General features: G+C 34.3%; 1 protein-coding gene across 2 annotated transcripts in view; it reads right to left on the minus strand.

The window, feature by feature from the left end:
* Positions 1 to 1,964: 1,964 nt before the first annotated feature.
* LOC136026545 (mucin-2-like) overlaps positions 1,965 to 24,615 on the minus strand; it is a 101,238-nt gene continuing 78,587 nt past the window's right edge. For both annotated transcript variants that reach the window (XM_065703230.1, XM_065703229.1), the window contains exons 7-10: positions 16,010 to 16,147; positions 8,891 to 9,177; positions 3,799 to 3,958; positions 1,965 to 2,146 (exon numbers count right to left, since the gene is read on the minus strand). In XM_065703230.1, the coding sequence (XP_065559302.1) occupies positions 2,102 to 2,146; positions 3,799 to 3,958; positions 8,891 to 9,177; positions 16,010 to 16,147 (630 nt within the window). In that variant the 3' untranslated portion in view covers positions 1,965 to 2,101. The remainder of the gene's footprint in view (positions 2,147 to 3,798; positions 3,959 to 8,890; positions 9,178 to 16,009; positions 16,148 to 24,615) is intronic.

Raw genomic sequence — 24,615 nt, forward strand, 5'->3', positions numbered from 1 at the left:
CGTTCTTCCACATTATCTGTACATATCGTCGTTTGGGAAAATGCTCACAAAATCTGACAAGTGAAAAATTCTTTCAGTTTTCTTCCTGTTTGCAAAACATCTTTTGCGTATTACCCCTTGGACCTGCACCTCTTATCCAGTTAGAAAATTCTGCATTGGCGACCCCATTATAGTTGTGGAAAAGTGTGGAAAAGCAAATTCTTCCTTATAATTCCCATTTGACGAAGTTGAACCATCCTTGGTCTTCGGTACTGGCCCAGTAGTTAAGATGTATTTGTTGTGTTTTTTTAAGTTTGTTTTCTCAGTTAGTGTGTATTTCTTCCTTTGTTATTATTTTTCCTTTTGTTTATTGCTCCGTCTTTTCCTTTCTTTCTATGACGGCTTTTCCAAAATAAAATAATATTAATATTTAATTTTGATAGATTCTTAGCTGAGCCTTCGGGAGGTGAGGATACTAAAACTAAAAAAAACTTATAAATGTATATTTTGGTTTTGTGATTTTAGTTTATTTATTTTTTGTCGATGTGTCTTTGAGTAGTTTGCTGTGTTTTATATTATATTTCGGTGATGACGGTTATTACTTATATAGCTGACCCATTTGCTGATGGTGTATTCACTGTGTTGTTTCCTATCTTCACAATATTTTTCGTTACTTTCTGTCATTTTATAGCAAGAATTTTTTTTTTATTTTATTTAATTTTTTTGATTTGTTTAATTTTGTTTCCTATGTTAACAATATTTCTTGTTATTTTCTTTCATTTTATAGCATGACGAAGATCACACTGCAAAAGCAGTGTGGTCTTCGTCATTGTAAAACATTGTCATTAGGATTATGAAACAGGGAGGGATTATGTAATAGTCTTTGTTATAGTCTTTGTAACACACTATTACAAAACCTATAACAAAAGCAGTCATTAATCAAGATTAGTGGGATTGGAAAACACGAGAGTTATTTGGTTTACCATTCTGACATCTTCTGAAGGAGTGTTACTGTAGGCTTGCGATAAATAGTCTATGCAAACCTATCCAAGTGATAAACAGAAAAAGAGAAGAATAACAATTTATCCGAAAGCTTCTCAAAGTTCTCGAAAAACAACCATTTTACATTTTTGACGAATTTACTTTGGAGCCCTCAAGGGTTCAAAGTCCAGAATTAGTTTACTTTTTTAAAAATCTAACAAAGGTGGTAATTTAGAAATATAAAATCCTGAGATTTAACAATTTGCCCAACAACTTCTTAGAGGTCTCACATAACAACTAACAACCATTTTTTCATTTTTGATAAATTCACTCTGGACCTCCCAAGGGTTCCAGAATTAGTTTACTTTTTTGGATTTCTAACGAGGCTGGTAATTTAAAGATGTGAAATCCTAAGGTTTAGCAACATGTCCGTCAACTTCTTGTCGGACAACTCCTTATTGAGCTTCCAATATAGTATGCATTCAAAGCAAACAGAACACCTGCAGTACACTTAAGCTACTACTGCTACTACTATTGCTACTACTACTACTACTACTGAAAGTTCACTGCAGCGTCAAGCCACCTCAGGCCAACACACTCTTTCTCCACCCCAATTTTTCACAAGCTTCAGAATTTATCCTTGCCTTTGAAGTTTCGATTTCCTGAAAATCCTCCCTTTCCACTATCTTCTCTTGCAATTTCCTTTAGATTCCCTTTTTTCTCGACAGTAGAGCGAATTGATGTCCTGTTTGACAACACGGGGACCGGGGCTGGGTTCCCACTACTGCAAGTTTGGGATACAGGACTGCAACTTGTCCCGTTAATAGATCTAACAACTCAAACGTCTATTCGACGCTCTATGCGCCATCATTGGTTCAGAAGGATCTTTATCTTATTATAACCTGTTTCTATCCGATTCGGGGACGACCTACTCTTCGTTTGGCTTCATTTGGATCGCCATAAGAAAAATCTTTCGTAGTCTGCTATCAAGCTTACACACTAACTAATAAATAAGTTATTTATTATCACAGGCAATAAAAAAAACATTAAGTTGTGCATTTTAAAAATAGACAGGTCACAAATCATAAAAAGATACTCTTGACAATATTAGTTTTTAAATTTCTAAATTGGAAATCCTGGTTTAATTCTCATTTTCTGACAGTCTTGAAGCGTAAGATGCAAGAGCCTGAAATAAAAATTAGAATATAAATAAACTATTTCATATATTAATATAAATAAAAATCAAATTTTAAAATGACAAAATTGAAGAAACAAGTTTTTAACATAAAGGAGGCTTAAATAGTATTATTAATATGAATTCGAATCACCAGAATCATTAAAATCGTCAGAATCCTTTTATCACAAGGAAATAATTTTGCATCAAAAGGTCAAATGATTTACCTTAACCATCAATCAGGCACGTACAACGAATTTTTTTTCATGGAGGGAGCAAATAAAAAAATATTTGCTAGCTTCAATAAGAGATGTTCAGGAATTCAGGAGAATCCTGAAATTTGTTTTTGTTTTTTTGTTTCGTTTTTGTCCGGAGGGGGGCTAGGCCCCGAGGCAACCCCCTGCGTATATATTTGCTACGAGTTATCGAGAAGGTTCCTATTAAATCAAGAACTTTGGTTTACAAAGCAAAAATAGGTCTACCCTAGATATCTACCAAAGAATGCTTTTACTAAATAGTATACTTTCTTCATACATTATCTTACTTATTTCTTCGGCTTTCTAAAAAAAAGTCATACAAATTCCAACATTTAAAATATAGAATTATGCAACAAATTGTTTATTGTGCTGAAAATTGAAAACTCCCTTGTATATTCATATTAACATGTTTATTTGAGATCGTTTGTATACCAAAAAAAAAAACATATCACCTTATTGCTTTCCGAGTTAAAAAATTATTAGAAAATTTTAATTTATTTTTTGTTAAATTTTAAATTGTAACTTCGAGATTATGCACAAGTTTAACAATTTCAATCTCAAAAGTTTTTCCATGAAAATATGTTAGAATTTTTAGTAATAAGATTGTTTGTAAAAAAAAGGAGATTATAAGCGATTTTTGAAGCCTTACTACGGTAATCAATTAAATTTTTCTTCTAAATTTAAAACTTTTACAGAATTTTTACCTTCGTTTCTTTATTTTAAATGTCGCACCCACAAGTATCAAAACTGCACACCTCAATACGGAGTTCTTTTTTCATTAAAATTTGAAGCACAGGTTTTTCCTATTTTCTAAGATCCCGTGTTAGTTTCCAATTAAATAATTAAAACCATTAGATTTCATTTTCAATATCATTAGTACTTTAAATAAAAAGGAGCCTCTATATCAATACCATTCCTCAATTAAAAGCTGATTGTGCCTTATTTATTGTGTAGTGGAGCTCATGTTATGTTATTTGGTATGTAAGTAAGTAAGTTTAATTGCACTAAAAGCCCTAGGGCCATGGTAATATAAAACAAAAAGGAGAATTCACTTTTAAATAAATGTCTTTACATAAATATAACATAAAAAATATCAAAAACAAACGAAGAGAAACGTAAATGACAAAACTGCTTCTGTGGTCCATTGCTAACCACAGAAATCGTCCTAAATCTTTAATACTTGCTATACACTCATCATCTTTCATCAAACTCACACTTCAAACTCTATTACACTTCATTCCTCAACTCACTCAATTCTACAGACTCATACATCACATGACATCCATACTTCCATACTTCCACACATTGGGCAAAAGAAAGGACCATATTTCCCTCTCCTGCCCCTAAATACTTCCTTCTTACCTTAAGTGGTGAATTATCCCCCTTAATTCCCCCTAATTATGTTACCTGGTAAATAAACTGGTATTGCTCCTTAGTTTGTACGGAGCCACTTCGATCTCTGCGCAGCTTGTATACAGTCCGCGGGACGTCAATGGGCTTCTTGGTATCTATTATTCGCATAAGGAGTTCAATTGCAATGACGGTACCGGTACGACCAGTACCCGGGCTGAAAAAAAAAAGAGATACAGATTTAAAACGAAAGAGAAATGGGAGACAACACATAGACCCAAAAACCTTTCACTGTTTTTTATTGGCTTAATATTTCCCAAAAACAGCCCGATCAGCTTTATAAAAGCCGGAGTTATCAGTCTCTCTAAACATTGCCTATCCTTGTCTTCATAGATCAGTCACTCAGCATTAGTTAACTAATTTTTTAAAAGGCAGGGATTTTTTAAAAGACTACTGGTTTGGTTCATTCCCTATAAGTTTTTTTTCACCTATATAATAGTGATTTTAGAGTTATCCTATTTATCATGTTAGATATATTTTATCTGGTCAAATTTTTATAGTTGGTTGTATGAGAATGGTTATAATTTGTAAAATCGTATTAACTATTATAATTGTGTTGTATATATATATTAATTGCTGCTTGATAATGCATAGTTGCAGTATTGTGATCCCTGTTTCTCAACGCAGGGAGTTAATTCAGGCGAATAGCCTACCTCCATTAGCAAGTTATGTGATACGGTTCTAGTTCAGTGAATATTGACTGAAGTAAAACTCAAACAAGCTAGTGATTAAAGAAGGCACAGATCAACTGAGAGATACGAACGCATATGACCTATTGGTCGAACGCGTCAAACCCCAAACAACAACAAAAAAAGCAGGGATATCTCTCTCCAGAAATAATGAATAATGTATTTAGCTAACGATATCATGTCACAAAAATAGAATAATGGAATTAAAACGATATTACTTTAATCTAAATTACTTTCTATGATCATTCAATTCTTTTCATTTCTAGAATTTTTTCCCTTTTGTAAGAAAAGAAGAATCAGAACTTTTATTTTAGATTTTGGAAATTTTTGTTGCTCTTTTTCCACATTGGACAAAAAACGGGTTCTTATTGGAAAATTTCTTTATCCTGACGCTTCTTCTTCCGTATTACTTTCTCAAGTTGTGAGTTTTTTTCCTTTATGTTTGTTTTTTCTCCCATTTTACGGGATACCTCACGTATTATGCTATTGCATAGTGTGGGTGAAAAATAAATAATTACAGTAAGTTTATAAATAAGTTTATATATATATGTATATATATATTTCTTTATAGCCCACTTACATAAAAATACAAATAGTGGAGTAAACACAAGCGAAAATTAACAATAACATTACACAAGAAGAAAAAACAAAACAAACAACAAAAAATGAAACAACAGTAAATCACCAAAAATAATTAAACGACAATGAGGTTAAATAAGTAATTTTAATGAATAAAACGAACTAAGCCATGAGGCGACAATCGCCGATACGCTGTTTCTGAAATCTTCTTGTGTAAACCAGTCAGCTTTTCAGTAATATTCGGGAGATGAAACTTGTTTATTAATTTTCTATTCCTATACCAAATAAGAAGATATAGAAGATATTTACAAAAACGGAAGTAGGCCACCCAATATCACTAAAAATCCTTATTCTTAAGTATAGGATAACATTACGGAGTTTCTTTTTCACACTATCTGTGTGATATTTCTTTAAATATGGACCAGCTTGTAGACAGGACTGTAAGCGTTGCGAAAGTATTCCGCTGAACTGTCTACCTGAATTGCATTGTCTGCGATGTTAAGATGTTATTTTTCTTGTGAGTTTCGTCTTGATGGTATCTTCATTTTTCTTCAGTTTTCTGCGTTTTGTATTCCTCTAAATCAGCTTCCTGATTGCACAGATGGTTGAAATTTGTTGTTATTATATGAACTGAATTATGAAGACTGAAAAGCAGTTCCGTAATATATTTGCACTCTTATAATCCAAAAGTTTCATTTTACATTTTACTGCTGACAAACAAAAGCTGGTTTATAAAAAAAACTTTTAAAAACGCATCAAGATTTTTTTATATACATTTTTGTAACGTTTTTACGAGTCGAATAAAATCTCAAGGTGTTCAAACCCCCTAGCCCTCCCCCCTAATAGATATGGCCTTGATTTTGAGGTTTGTCTTTTTATTCTATTTCGTAGACTCCATACCTTTTGGACTTCATTCATACCGTGCTTTTATTGCTTTGCTCTGTGGGCGACTGGGCGGATTCTGAAATATTCAACAATATTTGCCTCCTTGTTTACAGGGGCTGTGAGTTCTCCCCTTTTAATGATTTTTCTACTTTTTCGTAATTGTCATATTTAGCCAGCGGGGTCTCACAACTTATTCATAAACGTAACAATATCCATAGAATAGCCGAAGACAGACAAAGTTACATAGAATAGCCAAGAATAGGCAATGTCAAGGCAAGAACAAGGTCACGATAGACGAGACCAAACATGGTCATGTTTAATGCTTTAAAAATAGCGACTAAAATAATACGAAACATCAAAAATAGAATACTCCACTTAAAATAAGTAGATTGTAAAAAAAAAACAAAAAAACAGCAACAACTAAATGATAATGTCTTATCAGTCAGGGCTCATCAAAGGGATACCACAAGCCTATTGGTGCTTATGTTTTTGGTAAACCCAAAAGGATAGAGGGCAGTGATAAGACTCGAAATTGACATATCAAAACGAACAGAAATCATCCTGCATATGAGAATGCAACTGAACCAATCAGCCCTCCTGCCTTTTTCGGCTGAAGTTTCCAAAACAAAATGTTAAGAAATTAACCTTACCAATAAAACATTAGCTTTGATTATCATAAGGGATAGGAGGTTGAGAATGGCGACAACCTCCCAGCTGCAAAAGGTTATTTCTGTTCGTTGTAAGTTTCAGTATATTTCTTTACTCTCATTTGGAACCCCTTTTTGGGATTTTAGTATCATTTATAGCTCTCTTTAAAGTGAATGGGACTGATAACTCCCTCAACTCTGTGTTTATGTATAAATTTTATCTTTCAATTTCAAATAATTAAAGAAGTATAATTGACCCCAATAAAGGTCTCCGTCTTAAAGTGTATTTAGGGAGGGAGTCCTAAATATCAGAAACAAATTTTTGGTACAACATTTTCACCTTTTTAGGAAGGATTCTTAAATACTAAAAACGAATATCAAGTCAATTTTATAAGTTATGGCAAATATATTGGTAGTTATATAGTTATGCTACATAATTTGGATGTGGCTAATAAATAACTAATAATTGTATGTAAATAACTAAAAAAGCAGTCTTAATAGAAATTAAGATATTTAAAGTAATGGTACCACGGATATTTTACGTGGTATTATCAGTTACTGATACTTACGCGGATAGCCATCAGTGACTTCCAGTATCAGCATCTTCAAAAATACATTTGAAAAATAGACGTATCATTTGCCAAAAGAATCTACCACAGCTAAACCTTGTACATGCGTAGGGGGTAGTTCTGGTTAATAATCATGTGATCGACATAATTGCTTTCTTCTTCGCTAACTTAAATCGCAGTTTGTTTTGTGTTTGTGAGCTAAGTAAACTGTCAGGATAGTCAAGGGGATTAATTTGCAGAAGCTACTTGTCAATACTGCATGAATTGATGTTTACTAAAGGCGTGAAGGCCCTAAAAAATTTTATTATTTAATAATTCTCCTATATTTCCTAGTTATGATATAAAAAAAAGTACAACAGAGGACATATCAGTGAGACCCATGCAAAAAAATGATTTTCTTTGTTGTTCATTGTGGGGGGGCTGCAAGTTTATTGTATAGGGTAACAAGTGTTTTAGTAGTTTTGACATTTGAGCCAAAAGAGACACTTAAATATTCCAGAGAATACGATGCAGAAACAGTTGCTAGGCCTGGAAAAGGTTGCTGGAACTTAAAATGGATACAAGAAATAGTTATTGTAAGTGACTGAGACGAACAGTAGACGAGAAACTTAGTTTTAGAGGAGACAACTTGAAGGCAAATCTCATTGACCCACAGCAAACTATATCAGCTGCATTTTGGAAAACTTGGAGATGGTCTGATAATAACTGAATGTCGTCTGCGTAACAGAGGTACATGGGATCAACTTAGAGCTCAAATTAGAGGCATATGTGCGTCCATTGGCATACTCCTGAATGTTTCTGAAAGAGCCTAATTGATTTATGCTGCCGGCTGAGATTAGATGGGATGCTACCACATTTGCCGTCCCCCTCTAAGAATAAGTTTTATATTATTATTCCCTGTTGTTCTTAAGTAGTCCATAAGAAAAGCTAGTGCGTAAAAACTCATCAACAATCAGAAAAAGCTTACCAAAACGAAAGACGCCGAAATCTATAAGAGATTATAGACAGCCTGTGTTTTTGTGAGATTCTTGCATTTTTTTTTTTCAATGCCCAAGGTTGTATCCGGGATTTTTCTTAGAGGGGGGGGGGACAACAGCTTTAAAAAGCTATCAAAAATGTGTTTTATGCATTTTTCTTACATTTTTATGAGACAAACAAACATTCAGGAGAGGGGGGTTAAACGCCCTACCTCCATTGGATAGGACCTTGTCCATACCACTAGTAAAGATTACCAATCTTCTGCCATTTAGTATCTTTTTATTTCGCTGTTTCTGAGAGTTTGTGTGGGGACTCTATACGCCCCCCTGTTGATTAGCAAAAAACAATTCAGTCTTATCATCAGTCATTAATATTCCCGAGAGTGAAATTATCCTATTTTGCTTGTTTGTTTAAGCTATCATTAACTGCCAAAAAGCTAAGATGATTAAAATTAAGATAACTGAAAAAATATAGTTAATTACGCTAAAATTAAGCCAATAAAGAAAATAAACTGATACAACTGAGTTAACCGGATCATGGAGCATTCGAAAAGTTGTGCTCAAAAAATTTAGTCGCGTCTTTCTCTAGTTGTGTTTCTTTTTTTTCCTTTTTTTTTTTATGAGCTTCTGAGCAGCATAAACGCAGGCCTCAACGCGTATTGTAAGCCTCAACGCGTATTGTAAGCTTTTTCCCTACATTATCTAGCATCTATTCAGGCAATAAATCTATGTAGGAAACTCACCAGCAATGAACTACAATCGAGCTAGTTCCGTCTTTGACGGTTGTCCGACATTCCAACAGCATAGAAATAAGCTGTTTTGGATCTTGTGGAACTCCAGAGTGGGGCCAATCCGTATACCAATAATGAACTATATCCCTTCTCAGATTATCATTCATATGCTTGAGGGTAATGAAGGAGATTATATAACCTTGTTTAAGCTCACGTTTCTTCAGAGTTACTTGAAAATCGCCATATAGCCTATGGCAGTCAAGGACTTCTGAGGGCGGTAAGTAATCTGCACACTTAGCCTGGAAAAGAAAGTATTTAGAAAATGCAGGTGACAAGTATAAGTCTCATATATTGCATTCAAGGCATAGTAGCAAACTCTATGGTGGTAAGAGTGATGTTTACTTAGTCAAAACAAAAAGATTCAGAAAATTCTGATGGCAAGTAACTCATGCACTTAGCCAGAAAAAATGTGTTTGAGAAATTCCGACAGCACGTATTAGTTACCACTCATGCAATTGCAGGCAAAATACTCTCTGGTGGCAAGCAGTAACTTAAATCAGCCTGAATGAAAGGATTCAAAAACTCCAGGTGGTATGTAGCTCATGACTTGGCCTGAATAAAAGCATTTGAGAAAGTCAAGTGGCAATTATTAGTCATCACATATGAAATTTAAGGCAAAGTACTCTGTGGTGGAAAGGTCCCACTTATTCTAAATAACAGAATTCGTGAAAACATAGGTCGTAAGTAATTTAATTACTTAGCTTGAATAAAGTATCAAAATTATTTGACTGTTTTAACCCATTAATTTCCGTCATTGAATATTGACCCAAGTTAGACCATTTATTGTTCCTTATGTATACATAATATACTTATTTGACTAGGCCTATGGAGATGCAAGTTTTGCTTTTAAAATAGTTCCAAAAGCCAAATTGGCTTTACTTTCCAGATTGGTTTACTTAAAGCCAAATCTGTTTACGTATTTTTAAAATATGTTTTATTCAAAGACACATACAAACACGTTTGCTGATGTTTTAATTTTTTTTCTAACTTACTGAAAAATTATGTTCATGAAAAGCTTTATTACCTAAGAAGCCAATTTGACTAAGCCCTCCTAATTATAGGTAAAGCCGTATGTGTAGACGTCTTAATTTATTTACTTCCATGCGCTTTTCTACTTTTTTTGTTTTGTCCTTGAAAACATCAAACAGTTATGCCCGTCAAAATACTTAACAACTTTTAGAAACCAATTTGACCAAATCCATTTATTTTTGTATATAGATTACGTAGAGATTACCGACAAGCTGCTAAAAATACAACCCCTCCCTCTGCTACATTTTATTAAGCAGCTAGTAGACTTGGCAAGATGTTTACGTCCCTTGGATGATATCACAAGACACCTCTGAATGCCCCACGAAAAGGCAAAGGGGCTTCAACTTTTTCTAAAGTCAAGTTCATACGTACAAGTTCATCTTCTTCTAAGGTCAGATACTAAATGGCAGAAGAATGGAAATCTTTACTAGTTGCATGGACAAGGCCGTATCCAAGGGGGGTAGGGCGTTTAACCCCCCCTCTCCCGAATGTTTGTTTGTCTCATAAAAATGTGAGAAAAATGCATAAACACATTTTGATAGCTTTTTAAATCTGTTGTTTGTCCCCCCCCCAAACCACCCCCCGCCCTCTACGAAAACTCCTGGAGTTAAGACGGGGACATACACAAAGGAATTCAAAGTTGCAGACTTAAAAAGAACTTAAAGGAATAATCAAGATTGCGTAAAAATTCAAAAAAAAAATATTGATTTTGGCACAACATATACCTCTAAAATGTTTCTAATAATATTTTAAAATTATATGACATGAATAATAAGTTTGAAAATTTTGTGTTTCTTGACAAACCCTCTAATAATCCTTTGCATAGCAAACATTGCTTCTCCATCCCAACTTAGCTAAACATTCTTATTTGGCTACTTCCATAACAAAGATGTTGGAAAAAATATTGATTTAATATTTTATGTTACATTTTTCTAGAGTTAAAATTATATTTTAGATTAACGATAATTAACATTGCTATCTCCAAGTCTCTCCAGTCGACGAGAGAAGACTATTTCTAGACAAACCATACAAGGATGATTTCAGGAATAAGTTGCCAAGTTTGGCTTGGCGATGAATGACCAAATGTGGCGCTTTATGAGTCAGCGTGATCAGCTCCCATAGACATCATAATCGAGCATCTAAGGGGTCTATGGAAGCAATTGGTCCAGCAGCTTCTTGATGCCAAGTTCAACTGCGCAGCCCGTATCTCGTCTTAAACAATTAAGTAAGTAACCAATAGGAAAAAATTGCGATTGATAGAAAAACACATTTCGAAACTTTGGAACCTTGAGTAAAGCTAAGTTCACATACGTGTGCAGTGTCAAGTCTTAATTGTCAAGAAACGTGCCTGTCAAGACGTCAGTATCATTGTAGCTCATTCATATACAAAAATTAGGTGCTTGGTTGGCACAAGCTACAGCTAAACAAGCCACGTAAACAGGAATTTTTTGGTGGAGAAAGGGAATTAATAATGAAAAGAATATTATTTAATAATCTGAATAAGAATTGCCCAGCACTTAGGGAAAATTTGTAGTTTTGAAAAGTCTGGCCCTCAATGGTCCTCCCCTGTGTCCCTCCCTGAGTTAAGCATTCGATTCTTGATTTATGTGCCCAGAAAGTCAAGTTTTATCAATCAGGAAACTTTATTTGCCACTCTACTTACTACTGTGGTGAAAAATGAATTTCACCCAGGGGTTTCAATTGGGGGTGGAAGGACATTTGGATATTTGTCCCCTAAAATGTTTCTCCTCCCCCTGGCTTTTAAAATACACTTTTTTCTGTATTTTCATTAAAAAATACTTATTTCTTTGGTATTTAAATTAAGCAAAAAAAAAAAAACTGCCCCCAGGATTTTGAAAAGTCCACTCCCCCCCCTCTTCCCTAATTTTCATAAGATGATGCCACAGCCGTAACCTAAAATTCTTTGCTTAAATGAATGGATGGTCGGTTACGTGCTTTAGGATGGAAGTTTTTCTGACCCAGAATGAGATCGACACTAATGCACTTTAAATCCTGGCAAAGGTTTGTAGCAACACCGCTTTTACGCACCGTATTCTAGTGGTGCATCACTGATGTATTTTCAAACAAAATTGACGCACCTATCGCAAGTTTTTTTTCATGTTTTTTTTATTATGATATTCAATCAGGTTTTCAGACTTGGGTTGAAGCACGAAGAAACTAATTGACCACAAAATGACTGAAAAACCGTAACTTCCAGTTACTCAGTTATAGTATGGCAAAACAAAAATCTATAATTGGTAGAGAGTCCAAACCATAATTATCTTGACATTATAATTGGAAAAATAAAGTAGCGACTTATGGTATTTGGCTAGTGGTGATTGTTACAAAAATACTTTCTCTGGGCCAAGACAGCGTTGATAAATGTCAACCAAAAACTTTCTTTATAAAGGTGTTACTTTTTATGGGCAGTAGTTCTTCAAACAAAGTTATATAAACCTTAGAGTGCAGCAGAAAGAATAAAAAACTAGAGAAAAAAACATTGATTTTTATGGCATTGATAAGAAACTTTCATAAGATTCTTCTTCTTCCAAAAATAAATTTAGAAGTTAGTCATCATTTTTTTTTGTGGCTTTTTTAGCAAATTATTGGAAAGAAAAATGTTTTTTTTTTTTCATTAATATATGAGGAGAACTAACATCCCAAGAACTTGAGTCAGAGTTTTACTGTTTTTTTTACTAGAAACATTTTAGAAAGTGCAAAAAATAAAACCCATTTAGGGATAAATATGCCACCAAAAACTGAGGAGCTGTACAATTATCATTTTGACCGATTGGCTACACTGGAATATTCTGTCAATCATATTTTTGCCCTGTTCAGGCCAAAATACATGTCGTGCAACAAAGAATACACGACACTGGCACTTTTGTTGTTTTGTTAGTTAAAAAGAGCGCTATTACTTTACCGTCGACCGAGCCCCCTCCAGGTACTGCGTGATAAATAGTCAATTCCAAAACCCTGAAAAAAGGCATTTGCAACCTTTTCAAGAAAAACATAAGATTTCGAAATTTTATAGATCGCTTAAAAACGCTGCTTTAGGGTTCTCAGACATGTCATACATTTTTCGGGAGGGAGGGGGTATTTCCCAACTTTTTTAACAGTTGCGAAAGTTTTTCTATGCTAATAAATTCTGTGGGTAAAATTAAAATACCCCATATTTAAATAAACATAATAAAGATTCATTTGGTGTTTCTATTCCAATAAAAAATCGTTTTTTAGTTTTGGTTTCGATTTACAAGGGTCACATTTCGCCAACATGAATTAATTTTTATATCTTGAACTTGATCCTCCCAAATATTTAGTTAATCAAATTTATCGATCGGTTAAATTTTGAATTGAACTATTTTAACATCTTGAGCTGAATCCTGCCATACGTAAAAATATTAATTAAATTTATAGGTCAGTCATTTAAATAATATATTAACTAATACTTCACTTATTGAGTGTGTTCTGAATAATACACATGTACCAAAAAATATGTGGTTGACTACTTCTTTGTTCTCTATTTTTTCCTACTGCCATTAATTCCCATTGATATTATCCTTCGTTGTATCCATAGTTAAAATTTGTCTTTCAAAAAATATAAATAGAAACTAGCTTTTAGGAACAGAAGTCAGGTCAGAGTAAGTTTTGGTGTAAATAATCTATCCATTTCGTTGTTTTTTGTTTTTTTCAGGTACTATTACTATTTCTTTTAATAGTAAATTGGCATTCTTTTTTAGCTTTAAAAATTTACCCTTTTTTTTTATCAGTAGTAAAAATTGAGATGTAATTTCAAGTTCAGTGCATTTTATTAGTGTACCACAGTTTTTTCCGAACGTTAATCTTGACAAAATTAAAATAACTCTGTGGTCTTTAAACCAAGCGCATTCCAAAGTAAGTTGAAAAAAACACGGGAATTAATTTAACTGACCGTGAAAACTTTGTTTTTTACAGTAGAGATGCAGTACCGTTATTGCGTGAAAAAAATAGTTGGTTGAAAAATACTTTTTTTTTAGAAAATGTTCATTATTACTCTGATAATTTTATAAAACGCATTGGTAAATCTGAAAACCAAGGTCGTATCCAGGAGGTAGGAGGTTCGAGCCCCCTCCCCCTCCAAATAATATTTGTCTGACTCGTTAAAACGTATTAAAAATGAATGTAAACAAATCATTGTGTTTTTGAAGTTTTTAAGCCCCCCGAAAAGAACGTCCTTTGGTCCCCCCCCCCGAAAAAATCCTGGATACGGCCCAGACGACAACATTCGATATCCATTCGGTCTATATTTAAGATCAGCCTTCTCTTGTTGGATGGCTTCAACAAAATTTGCTAAACAAAATTTTGACTAGGTTTTTTTGCCCCCTTGCAGTGGATGTCCTAGCCACATTGGAAAGGCGTATTTGCATTGCTTATTGTATGTGGCACTTTGCCTTGGCTAAGCGCTCACCTCGGAAGCAGAAGTTTTGAGGGTAAACGATTTCAAATATTGCAATTTTCAAATTTTATTGTTATTAAAATAATGTAATGGGCGCAGTTGGCAGTAAATATAAGCAAACTAAATCCAAAATTTGCCTTTCCTCACATATTTATCAAAATTCCTTAAAAATAAAAGTAAGTGAACAAAAGAAACCTATAAAAATTAAAGAAAGCCATGGATCTGTTGGGATTAATTGTGCAATACGGAGATGAAGGGGTCTCGCTAACGTAAGAGTTGCCGTTCATACATTATTACGATTGCAGTGTTAGTGTTAGTGGCCAGTAAGTTTACCTCGCGGTTGCTAGGTAAACTTAAATTAATATCAACGCACCTCAGATCGACACCTAAATGATTCAATGTAAATAAACAAAGAATGCGACGCCTTAGAGGCAATCAATTTGGACGAAATAATTAATTACTTTGAAGAGGCTAAAGTAAGAGAATTCAAATTTAAATAAATGCAAAATTTGGTTCATAATAGAATATATTCTATCCACTGCAAGAGCTGGAGCTAACATAAGGAAACAGTTTTGGTTAGTAAATAACAGTTTTGTTAAAATTTAGCCTGAAAATTATTGGGAGACAGATGTGGAGGGTTTTAATCAGGAATTAGCCCCGGGGTAAAGTGAGGCGAGAACCACAAGCTGATTCTATTCTAGGCCTGTATTTTGTTTTTGGTATACTATATCTGTTTAAATTTCTTTAATTGATGGTATGCGCTTAAAATCATTCACTTATTTATTCCTGACAACTACATAAAACAGACATAAATTAAAACAAGTTTCAACTAGAAAAACAGTGTTTAATTCCAAAACCAAATGCCTAGGTGGGCAGTTCAGTTACGATAATTCAAAAGAGGGTACGTTATGCAATAAAAATTTTAAAGGAGAGCAAAAAAACTGAAAATAAATGTCTTTGATTTTTATTGTTATTAACAGAAAACTGTTTGTACATGGAAGGTTTTTGTCTGGCTCTGAAAGCTTTAAAGACTTCAAACTCAGCTTTTTTGTGAAAGTAATTTAAATTTAGAACTAAATTTTTCAAAGAATGTTATGGTTATTAAGAAAATTTAAAGAAGAAGCTCGTTTTCGGTCTATATGCGGCGTTACCATTAGTTTCTAAGACTCTTGCGCTGATTCTATCTTTGGTAATTGCGCAATATTCCGTTGTGAAACCTCATGGAAAATAAGCATTTTTAATGTTTTAACATATTCCGAAAAGAAAAAATAAACTTCTAATTACACTAATAACTAAATAAGACATAGAAAAGTGGGCTGAACCAATCAAATGGACGCATCCTGTTTAATGGGAACACCGTTACTTGCCTCCTTTTGAATTACTACTGCAGACGAGGAAAAATTTTGGCGAAAACCATGCTTATCTTTTTTCTATGGACCAGAAAGACAAATTGCCGACGGATCTAATCGGAGTAATGCCAAAAAAAACTTTATTTATTGTAATTCAAAGGGAAAAGGAGAAGAAAATTGAATGATGGAATAGGTCAATCTGGGTCAATAAAGAACCATCTATTGATATTTGGAACGTACTAAAAGATAGGGACTTACGGAGCCATTTTCAAATAAATCGGTGAGTTGAATAATCAGTTTGGATTGTTTCTCCCAAATCATACGCCAAAAATCAGGGACTGTTGACTCCAACGGTGCTTGACACGCAATATAATATTGTGGCTCATCCCGAGGTCCCTGAAAAGAATTTTGAAAGACATTAAATTTGAGTAAAATAAGCATATAGTTTGCTTACAATCATTTCTTATGCAAATATTACCTTGTCATAAAAATTTATTTTGACTCCATCATTTTTATCACTTCTGAAGGGCGATTGTACCGCCTGTTATATACCATTAAAAACTCTAAGTGAGGGATATGATGCAGCGTAATAAATATTTTTTACCAGTACGTCCACTACCCTTTGACGAGCTGACTAGTACCATTGTGTGTTGCGGTAATATTGCAGACTATGCTGATAGCCGGTTGGAGAGACAAAGAGATATCCAATTCCGAGTACTTGAAGAGCAGCACTGTCACAGGCCCTCCTGGCCGAGTGGATGGGTGCGCTGGATTCGGGATCCTTTGTCTGAAAGGACTCGGGTTCGAATCCCGGCGTACCCAATTCTTCAGTTTGGGATGGGGTCAGTGGTGTGACTCTGTAAGCTTAGCCAGAATCGACCCAGCTCTAAATGGGTACCTGGAGAAATTTGGGGATCAAGTACTCCAACTCCGAGTACTTGAAGAGCAGCGCTGTCACAGGTGACACTTCCACATGAAATGGTCTCCTGAGGTCATCCTACAAAGTCCATCTCGAAAGGAAATGTGATAAATACAAACGTGGAAAAAGCTTTAAAAAAATTAAATAGTGCTACATTAAGGTACTAAGACATATTAAAGCACATTAAGTGCCACATAAATTTTAAAGGGATTGACATTATAAAGGATGAAAAAATAGAGTAATCAACGAATAGTTGTTCTAATATACCCAAGAGGGTTAGTTCTATTGTACCAATGTTGAAAACAAGGCAAAAGGGCAAAACTGAAGATGGGCTCGAGAAATAAAAGATATCATAGGACACGCTCTGTGGATGAAAGATGACAGATTGCCAAAGGTTTTCCTTTTGGGCCAACCCTCTAGGGCTAAAAGGAAAGCAGGTCGTCTACGGTTAGGGTGGGAGGATACCGTAAAGAAACATTTAAGGGAAAGGAGAACTTCCCGAGAGAGTGTAAAGAGGAAGACTTTGGATTGATTGGGATGGAGTTGGAGTGTGCGTAGCTGTGTCAGCCTCATACAACTTGAGGCTGCGGGGAATTGGTAGTAGTAGTAGTAGCAGTAACATAGCCATAAGAGAGAGGATAAATAATTTTTGAATTACAACAAACTGCAAGGCTATCCATGTCTTTGATGCTTTCTCAATATCATCAAATCTTTGCAAGTCCAAGAAAAACAGAAAAGGATTTGTATAATTTACCCCCCTCCCCCACAATATATAAGTTCGAAATAGTCTGACAAAAAGCTCGTAAGCCCTAATAAACTCTACTATTACTATTACCACTGCTAGTACTACTACTACTACTAGGAACAACAACTTACTGCAGCACCAAGCCGTCTGAGGCCATCACAGCTACGCACGCTCCTCCTCCATCCCAATCTATTTAAAGCCTTCCTCTTTATACCTTTCAAAGAAGTTCCAATTTCCCTTAAATCCTTTCTTAAGACGACCTTTTTTTCATTCGGTTCTAGATGGTTGGTCGAAAAGGACGATCTTCGACAATCTTTCATCTTTTATTCGCAAAACATGGCCTAGCAAATAGATTCGCTGTTGGAAATATGATAATAAGTAGAAGACTGAAGAAGAAAAAGAGGGGCTAGGAATGGTTCAGACGATTAAACATTTTTATATTCAGCAAGGTTATAATATTCCGGCATTTGCGTTGTGACATGGGAGCTACGGTATTCCCCACAATATTTGAGCTAAGGTCATAAAAACATTGAGATCCAACTCAGCCAACCAATAGTCATTAAGATCCTTTTCAATAAACATATGCAGTTCTAAGAAACCTTCCTCCGTAAGACAAGATTATAGTAATAAAAAAAACTTCACAGATCTGATATAATTGCCAAAAACTGTTGACTACTTATTTCTTCTGGGGGCCAGATCCCAATCAAAAATTCATTGCTTATTCCTTGAGGTACTTGAAAATAACATCAAATAAAAAAAAACATATATTTTTTTAATTTGCAAACCTCTAGATATTTCCAAAGATGTTTCAATTTACTGTCCTAGATATCTTGATCCGCTTCTTGGATTTCGGCCTGATGCTTACTTCAATAAATCATAAATATCAATTAATAGCTGATAATCAGTGACATAGAATCGATCAGCCTATTCAAAGGCAATTACCGTGTAGAGATTTGAACGGACCAAGTGAACAGAATCCGATTTTAATATTAAAAACGGGAACTAAGTATAGCGTGACTTTAACGCGGGAACTTTAGGGTGACAAGAGCCACAATCGGTATTCAAATTTCAAACTTGACCTAAAAATTCGTTTAATCTCAATAATTCAATTGTGATTCTTTTAGCATTTTAACACGTTTTTGGTTGATTTTAAGGGCGATATTTTTGGTCGATTTTTTTTATTTCAGATTTTATTGACAAATATCGTTTATTGCCAATCGTTCAAGATTATGAACGATTTAAAGACAGGGTAATTCATTTACCAAGCTTAGTCGTCGAAATCTATCAGAATCTAAAATTAAACGTACCCTGACACTACCATAAAGGATAAACAATCAATCTACCGACAAATTTTCTTTAATATTTAGTAGTTGAGCTTGGTGAGTAAAACTTCCAGTGATTTTCAGATATCTGATCTGATTCCAGAATGTTTCATTTATAGGGCTATCGGCTATTGATATGGACTATGGATATTAGCCAGGATATGGACCAGGGCTATAAATATTGATGGACTATGAGCATCAAAGAAGGATTACCTACCAAAAACAAAAGATTATTTCGAATGGGGAAACATATGGGAGGGGGCAGTTTTAAAAATGTAAAAAAACTGGTTACATTAAAAACACAGGGTGGTAAGAATTCTTGAACAAAATCGCAAGAATTGATATTTTTCTGGAGTGGGGCATGGGCCCAAAGACCACATTCCAGAAATTAGAACTGAGTCTGGAAATATTGTGGACAAGCCCAAACTCATCTGATTAGGGGAAAGGAAGTGCTGCTATGACTCTTGAACTATTCATACTTTGTTTGTCAAGCAAGCTTATTTGTGTGATAGTAGGAGCACAGGAAAGGCGATTGGAGACCTCGGAATCAAATGGGGAGGAAAAACGCTCCTGGACTTTTTATGCTGATGATTTAAGCATATTAGATGAAAGTGTGTGCAAAATTAATGAATTTTTAGAGTTTTGCGAGTTCAGGGTGCTAGAATAGGCTTGAAAATTAATGTTAAGAAGACTAAGTCACTAAGGCGAGGAATAAGTGAAGATGAAAAGGTGACGTTGGGTAACGAAAAGATTGATCAGGTTGGCAGCTTCATTTACCTTGGTAGTATTATTAGTAAAGACGGTGGAAGCATTGAAGATGTTAAAAGTAGAATAGCTAAGGCTCAGGGTCTTTTTTCACAGTTAAAAAAGTTTGGAAGAATAGGAAAATAAGTCGTCAAACCAAGATTAGAATATTGGAAGCTACAGTGATGACAGTGGTCAAATATGGCTCTGAAGCATGGGCGCTCCGTAAAGTAGACAAAAATTTACTTGATGTTTTCCAGAGAAATTGCCTACAGATTTTTCTGGGTACTCGGCTGACTGACCGTATTTCGAACAGTAGGTTGTACGAAAAATGTGGTAAAATCCCGCTTTGTAGGGCTATAATGAAAGAAAGGTTGAGATGGCTAGGCCACGTTCTGCGGATAAAGGATGACAGATTGCCGAAGATTGTCCTTTTTGGCCAGCCGTCTGGAGCAACACGGAAAGCAGGTCGTCCTTGTCTTGGTTGGGAGGATGTCATAAATAAAGATTTAAAGGAAATGGGAACTTCCTGGAATGGTGTAAAGAGGGAGGCCTTGAATAGATTAGGTAAGAGGAGGAGCGTGAGTAGCTGTGTATAATGAAATATACAATGAAAAATATATCAAAACTGAATGAAACAATTTTGGGAGGAGGGATTCATCAAAACAGCAAAAGAAAAAAATAACAAGCGGACCATGGGACAGTTAAAGATAATTTTGGAGCTATCACAAAAAATAAACTGACTTTCGCAGCATAGCCAAGGGCACTACTGCCACTGTGAGTCAACATTTATTCTGTCTGTTCTATGTATCCTCTAGCCAGTTTTATCTTAGTTTTCCCTTCTAAGTTCTATTAAATTTAAATGTCAAATAATATTTTGCATTTTCTTTCTCTTCTGAAGTTACTGAACAATTTTTTTGTGTGTGTTTTTGGTTCTTGACTTCAAAATGGTAATTCAGCCCATCTAGCCTTGTGAATGTTGGTTTTTCGTTATACATCTTATCTTAAAACAAATTTACTACTACTTCCAACGAGTTAGTGCAGCATCAGTCCACCTTAAGCCAACATAAGTGCAGATGTTCCTCTTCCATTCCTATCTATTCAAAAATTCCCTCCTTAGATCCTCCCAAGAAGTTCCATTTTCCTTCAAATCATTTCTTATGAACTCTTCGCGATCCAATCGGGGACAAACTACTTTTCGTTTGGCCCCAGATGGATTGCTGAAAAGAACGATCTTTTGCAATATGTCAACCTTTATCCGCAAAACGTGCTCTAGACATCTCAGCCTTTCCCTCCAAATATTGAGAAACACCTCTCCCCTCCCAAGTTTTCGTGAATTGACGCTACTAGATTAATAAAGTTAACCACAAAGTTCATCCGATCTTGTTCCCACGGTTGAAAACAGAAGCCCACGGAAAGTTCATTTCCTTTACCACCATTCCGCTGAGATGTATTTTTAATTAAAGGCGCCTCAATGCCCACATCAAATTAAGAATGTTAACAACCTCAAACATAACCTCATCATGATTCAATTCGTCACGTGATATGATCTGGGAAATCATTAAATAACACTTGACAGAATTTTTTTTCTTTCGAAAGAGTAATAGTTGTATTGATTGTATTATTTGCGTAGACACTACGATGAAGCGCAAAATAAGCTCATAAAACAAAAAAGCTAAACAAAACATTTACTTTTGAACATTGGCTCCTGATAAAATTTGAGAAAAAGGGCCAGACCAGACAAGGTATGCATATTTTTCTTTGGTGGGGGGGGGAGGCTAATTAAAAAATAAATAATTAGTACTATTCAAATACTAATTTGAATAAAAATTGCCAAGAAATTCAGAAAAATTTGGGATTTTAAGGGAGAAGGCCCCAAGCCCGCCTTTGGTCCCGTGGACATACCTTCTATGATACTTTTATGAGGGAGGAGGATACCATATCTTGAATTTTTGTCAGATGATTATCCCGATTCCGAATATAATTCCTTTTAGGACTATTTTTAGTCCTCAAAAAGGGGCTAACGCCAGTGAAACACGATCATGATTCAACTTAAAAGAAATCTAGATCCATCATTCGCAAGTTCCCACATCCCGGCAAGAAATAATCTTCAAACAACTTTTTAAGTACTAATGACAGTGAAAATAAAATGATTCTTAGAATTGACTAAGTGGAAAATTACACAACCATATATATCTTCGAAAATAGGAAAAAAAAATCGGGAACTCAATTTTAATGAAAACAACTTCTATATGTAGTTATGCAGTTTTGGGCAGTAGCGGCGACGGATTTAAAAATAGAAACGGTGTTTCAGAAATCAGCCCCAAGATCTGAAAACATATGGCACCAGTTAGCGGACGAAAGAATCCTTGACAAACAAAAGGTTTTGGGTCTTTGTCAATCGACCTTGTGTCTCCGGCTTGACCCTTTATATACACACATATATATATATATATATATATATAAATATATATATATATATATATATATATATATATATATATATATATATATATATATATATATATATATATATATAAATATATATATATATGTATATATATATATATATATATATATATATATATATATATATATATATATATATATATATATATATATATATATATATATATATATGTGTGTGTTGTACAGAAGTTTAAATAAAAATCTTGAATCTCTTGAATCTTGATAATATTGGACCTTTACGGAAGAAACACGTTGTTAACGAAGTAACTATGCTTATATATTTTCATGGTTCAATATGGCAACGCTGGCGAAGTCGAGCTACTGCCCTAAATCTTCATTATTTTGACAAAACCAAATGAGAAGTCTTAAAATATCACTGTTTTCAAGAATGAATAGACCTAAGATTGATCCAGAAGGTAGAAAACTTTTTTATTTTGATTTTCTTGGTACTTTTAAAACTTATTTTTTTGTTTAATAGTTTAAATAAGAAGTATACGACATGATCAAGCTTGCTGGAATTTTTTTAAATAGTTTGTATGGTAGTAACCAGAATTTTTTTTTCGGGGGGATTTACATAAATTTTTTGGGGGGAGGGTGGTCTACACAAGAAAAAACAACTCAAAAATTTGTTTATATCCATTTTTTATTTTTTTACGAGTCAGACAAATATTTAGAGGGGGGTCAAACCCTATGACCCCCTTAGACTTGGCCTTGACCCAACAATAAATTCTGTGAATAATTTCTGTGATCAACTTTGTGTGACCCCAATAAATAACAAGTCATATATAAATGCTGTCAATGAGTCTCTATGGTGGCGTAATTGCTGGCAAATTAATTTTAATGCATCAGTCACGAAACTAACCTTCAAATTTACAGATTTGTCATTTTTTTTTCAAGAATAGAAATATTCTTGATAGTTCCCATGACTTCACTCACAGTTGCACAAAAAGAAAACGGAAGCAAGTACAAGAGTAAATATTTTTAATTAGAAATGTTACGAAAAATGAGAAGCATTACAAAAGAATTGAGAAAAAATTTAAAAGGCTTTTGTTAAATAACTAGCTAGCAATTCCATATTTTAACTCGAAGTCAAGTCTTCAATATATCCTGCATCTGAAGATGTATTTTCTTCATGCGTAAATATTTTTTCCAGAAAAAATTGAACAAAATTAGAAGCGTTTTATTCCTCCGACACTCCTTGAAAGTGTCAAATCCATTTCCCCACAACGTTCCCGGGATATTCCAGAAAGGCTATTTTGATAACCTCGAGTTTAACGAAAAATCTAGCTAAGAGACCATATTACGAGTGTAGGTCTTGTGTGTCTTCTTTATATGTCCCCGCATCAAAAACTATATTTGTCCTCACGCTTAAGTATTTTTGATGCTAAGTTATTTTGAAAAATATCTTCAAAAATTTAGAAAAGTTTTTGAAGCATTTTATTTTCTCCAACACTCCCTGAAAGTGTCAACTCGATCCCCAAGGTGCTCCCTAGATATACAAGATACACCATTTTGATAACCTGGACTCTCATAGTTTCTACTTTCTTTTTCTAATTTTAAGGTCAAAATTGTACTACAATATAAATAATACGAATCCAGTTTGAAAAGTTTGCTCCTCCAACACTAATTTTCAGAGAGTAAAACTGTCGTCCCAAGATCCCAACTAACTTCAAAATCTAACTCAGGGATCCTATTCCAACTCAGTGTGTTCTTTTTATGTCTCCTGCATCCGAGGAGATATTTATTCTCATTCCTAAATATTTGGACGAAATTTGAATCCTTTTTATCCTTTTGAATCCTAATTCTGAAATAATATGAACCCAGTTTGAAAAGTTTGCTCTTCCAACACTAATTTGCAGAGAGTAATAAAACTGTCGTCTCAAGATCCCAACTAACTTCAAAATCTAACTCAGGGATCCTATTCCAACTCAGTGTGTTCTTTTTATGTCTCCTGCATCCGAGGAGATATTTATTCTCATTCCTAAATATTTGGACGAAATTTGAATCCTTTTTATCCTTTTGAATCCTAATTCTGAAATAATATGAACCCAGTTTGAAAAGTTTGCTCTTCCAACACTAATTTGCAGAGAGTAAAACTGTCGTCCCAAGATCCCAACTAACTTCAAAATCTAACTCAGGGATCCTATTTCAATTCAGTGTGTTCTTTTTATGTCTCCTGCATCTGAGGAGATATTTATTCTCATTGCTAAATATTTTTTTCTGAAATATTTGGACGAAATTTGAATCCTTTTTATTCTTCCAGCCCTCCTTGAAAGTGTCAAATCGATCCTCCTAGACGTTCCCGAGATACTCCGGGAGTTGTTGGATTGTTTTTCATACACGTGGTCATGAGGAAGGCGTTTTTTTCTTTTTTTTAAACATATTAGTTTTAGCTGCAAGGGATTTTCAGGTATCAGGTATTTTTTCAGATACTTCAGATATGTTTTTTTTCATAAGCTGGATTCTCATAGTTGTCCTTGATTTTATGGTCACACTTGTGCTACAAAAGCGAAAAACTGCAAATAGAATAACAACCATTCTAACCTTCTTTTATTCTAAACTTCAAAATATAGCCCAGAAATCATACATTTGAAGTCAATATTTGATATAATTTAATGGATTCTTTTTATGTCTCCTGCCTATCGATTGGTTTATGTGGTCATAC

Source organism: Artemia franciscana, chromosome 4 (assembly GCF_032884065.1).
Source record: "Artemia franciscana chromosome 4, ASM3288406v1, whole genome shotgun sequence".
Classification (NCBI taxonomy): Eukaryota; Metazoa; Arthropoda; class Branchiopoda; order Anostraca; family Artemiidae; genus Artemia; species Artemia franciscana.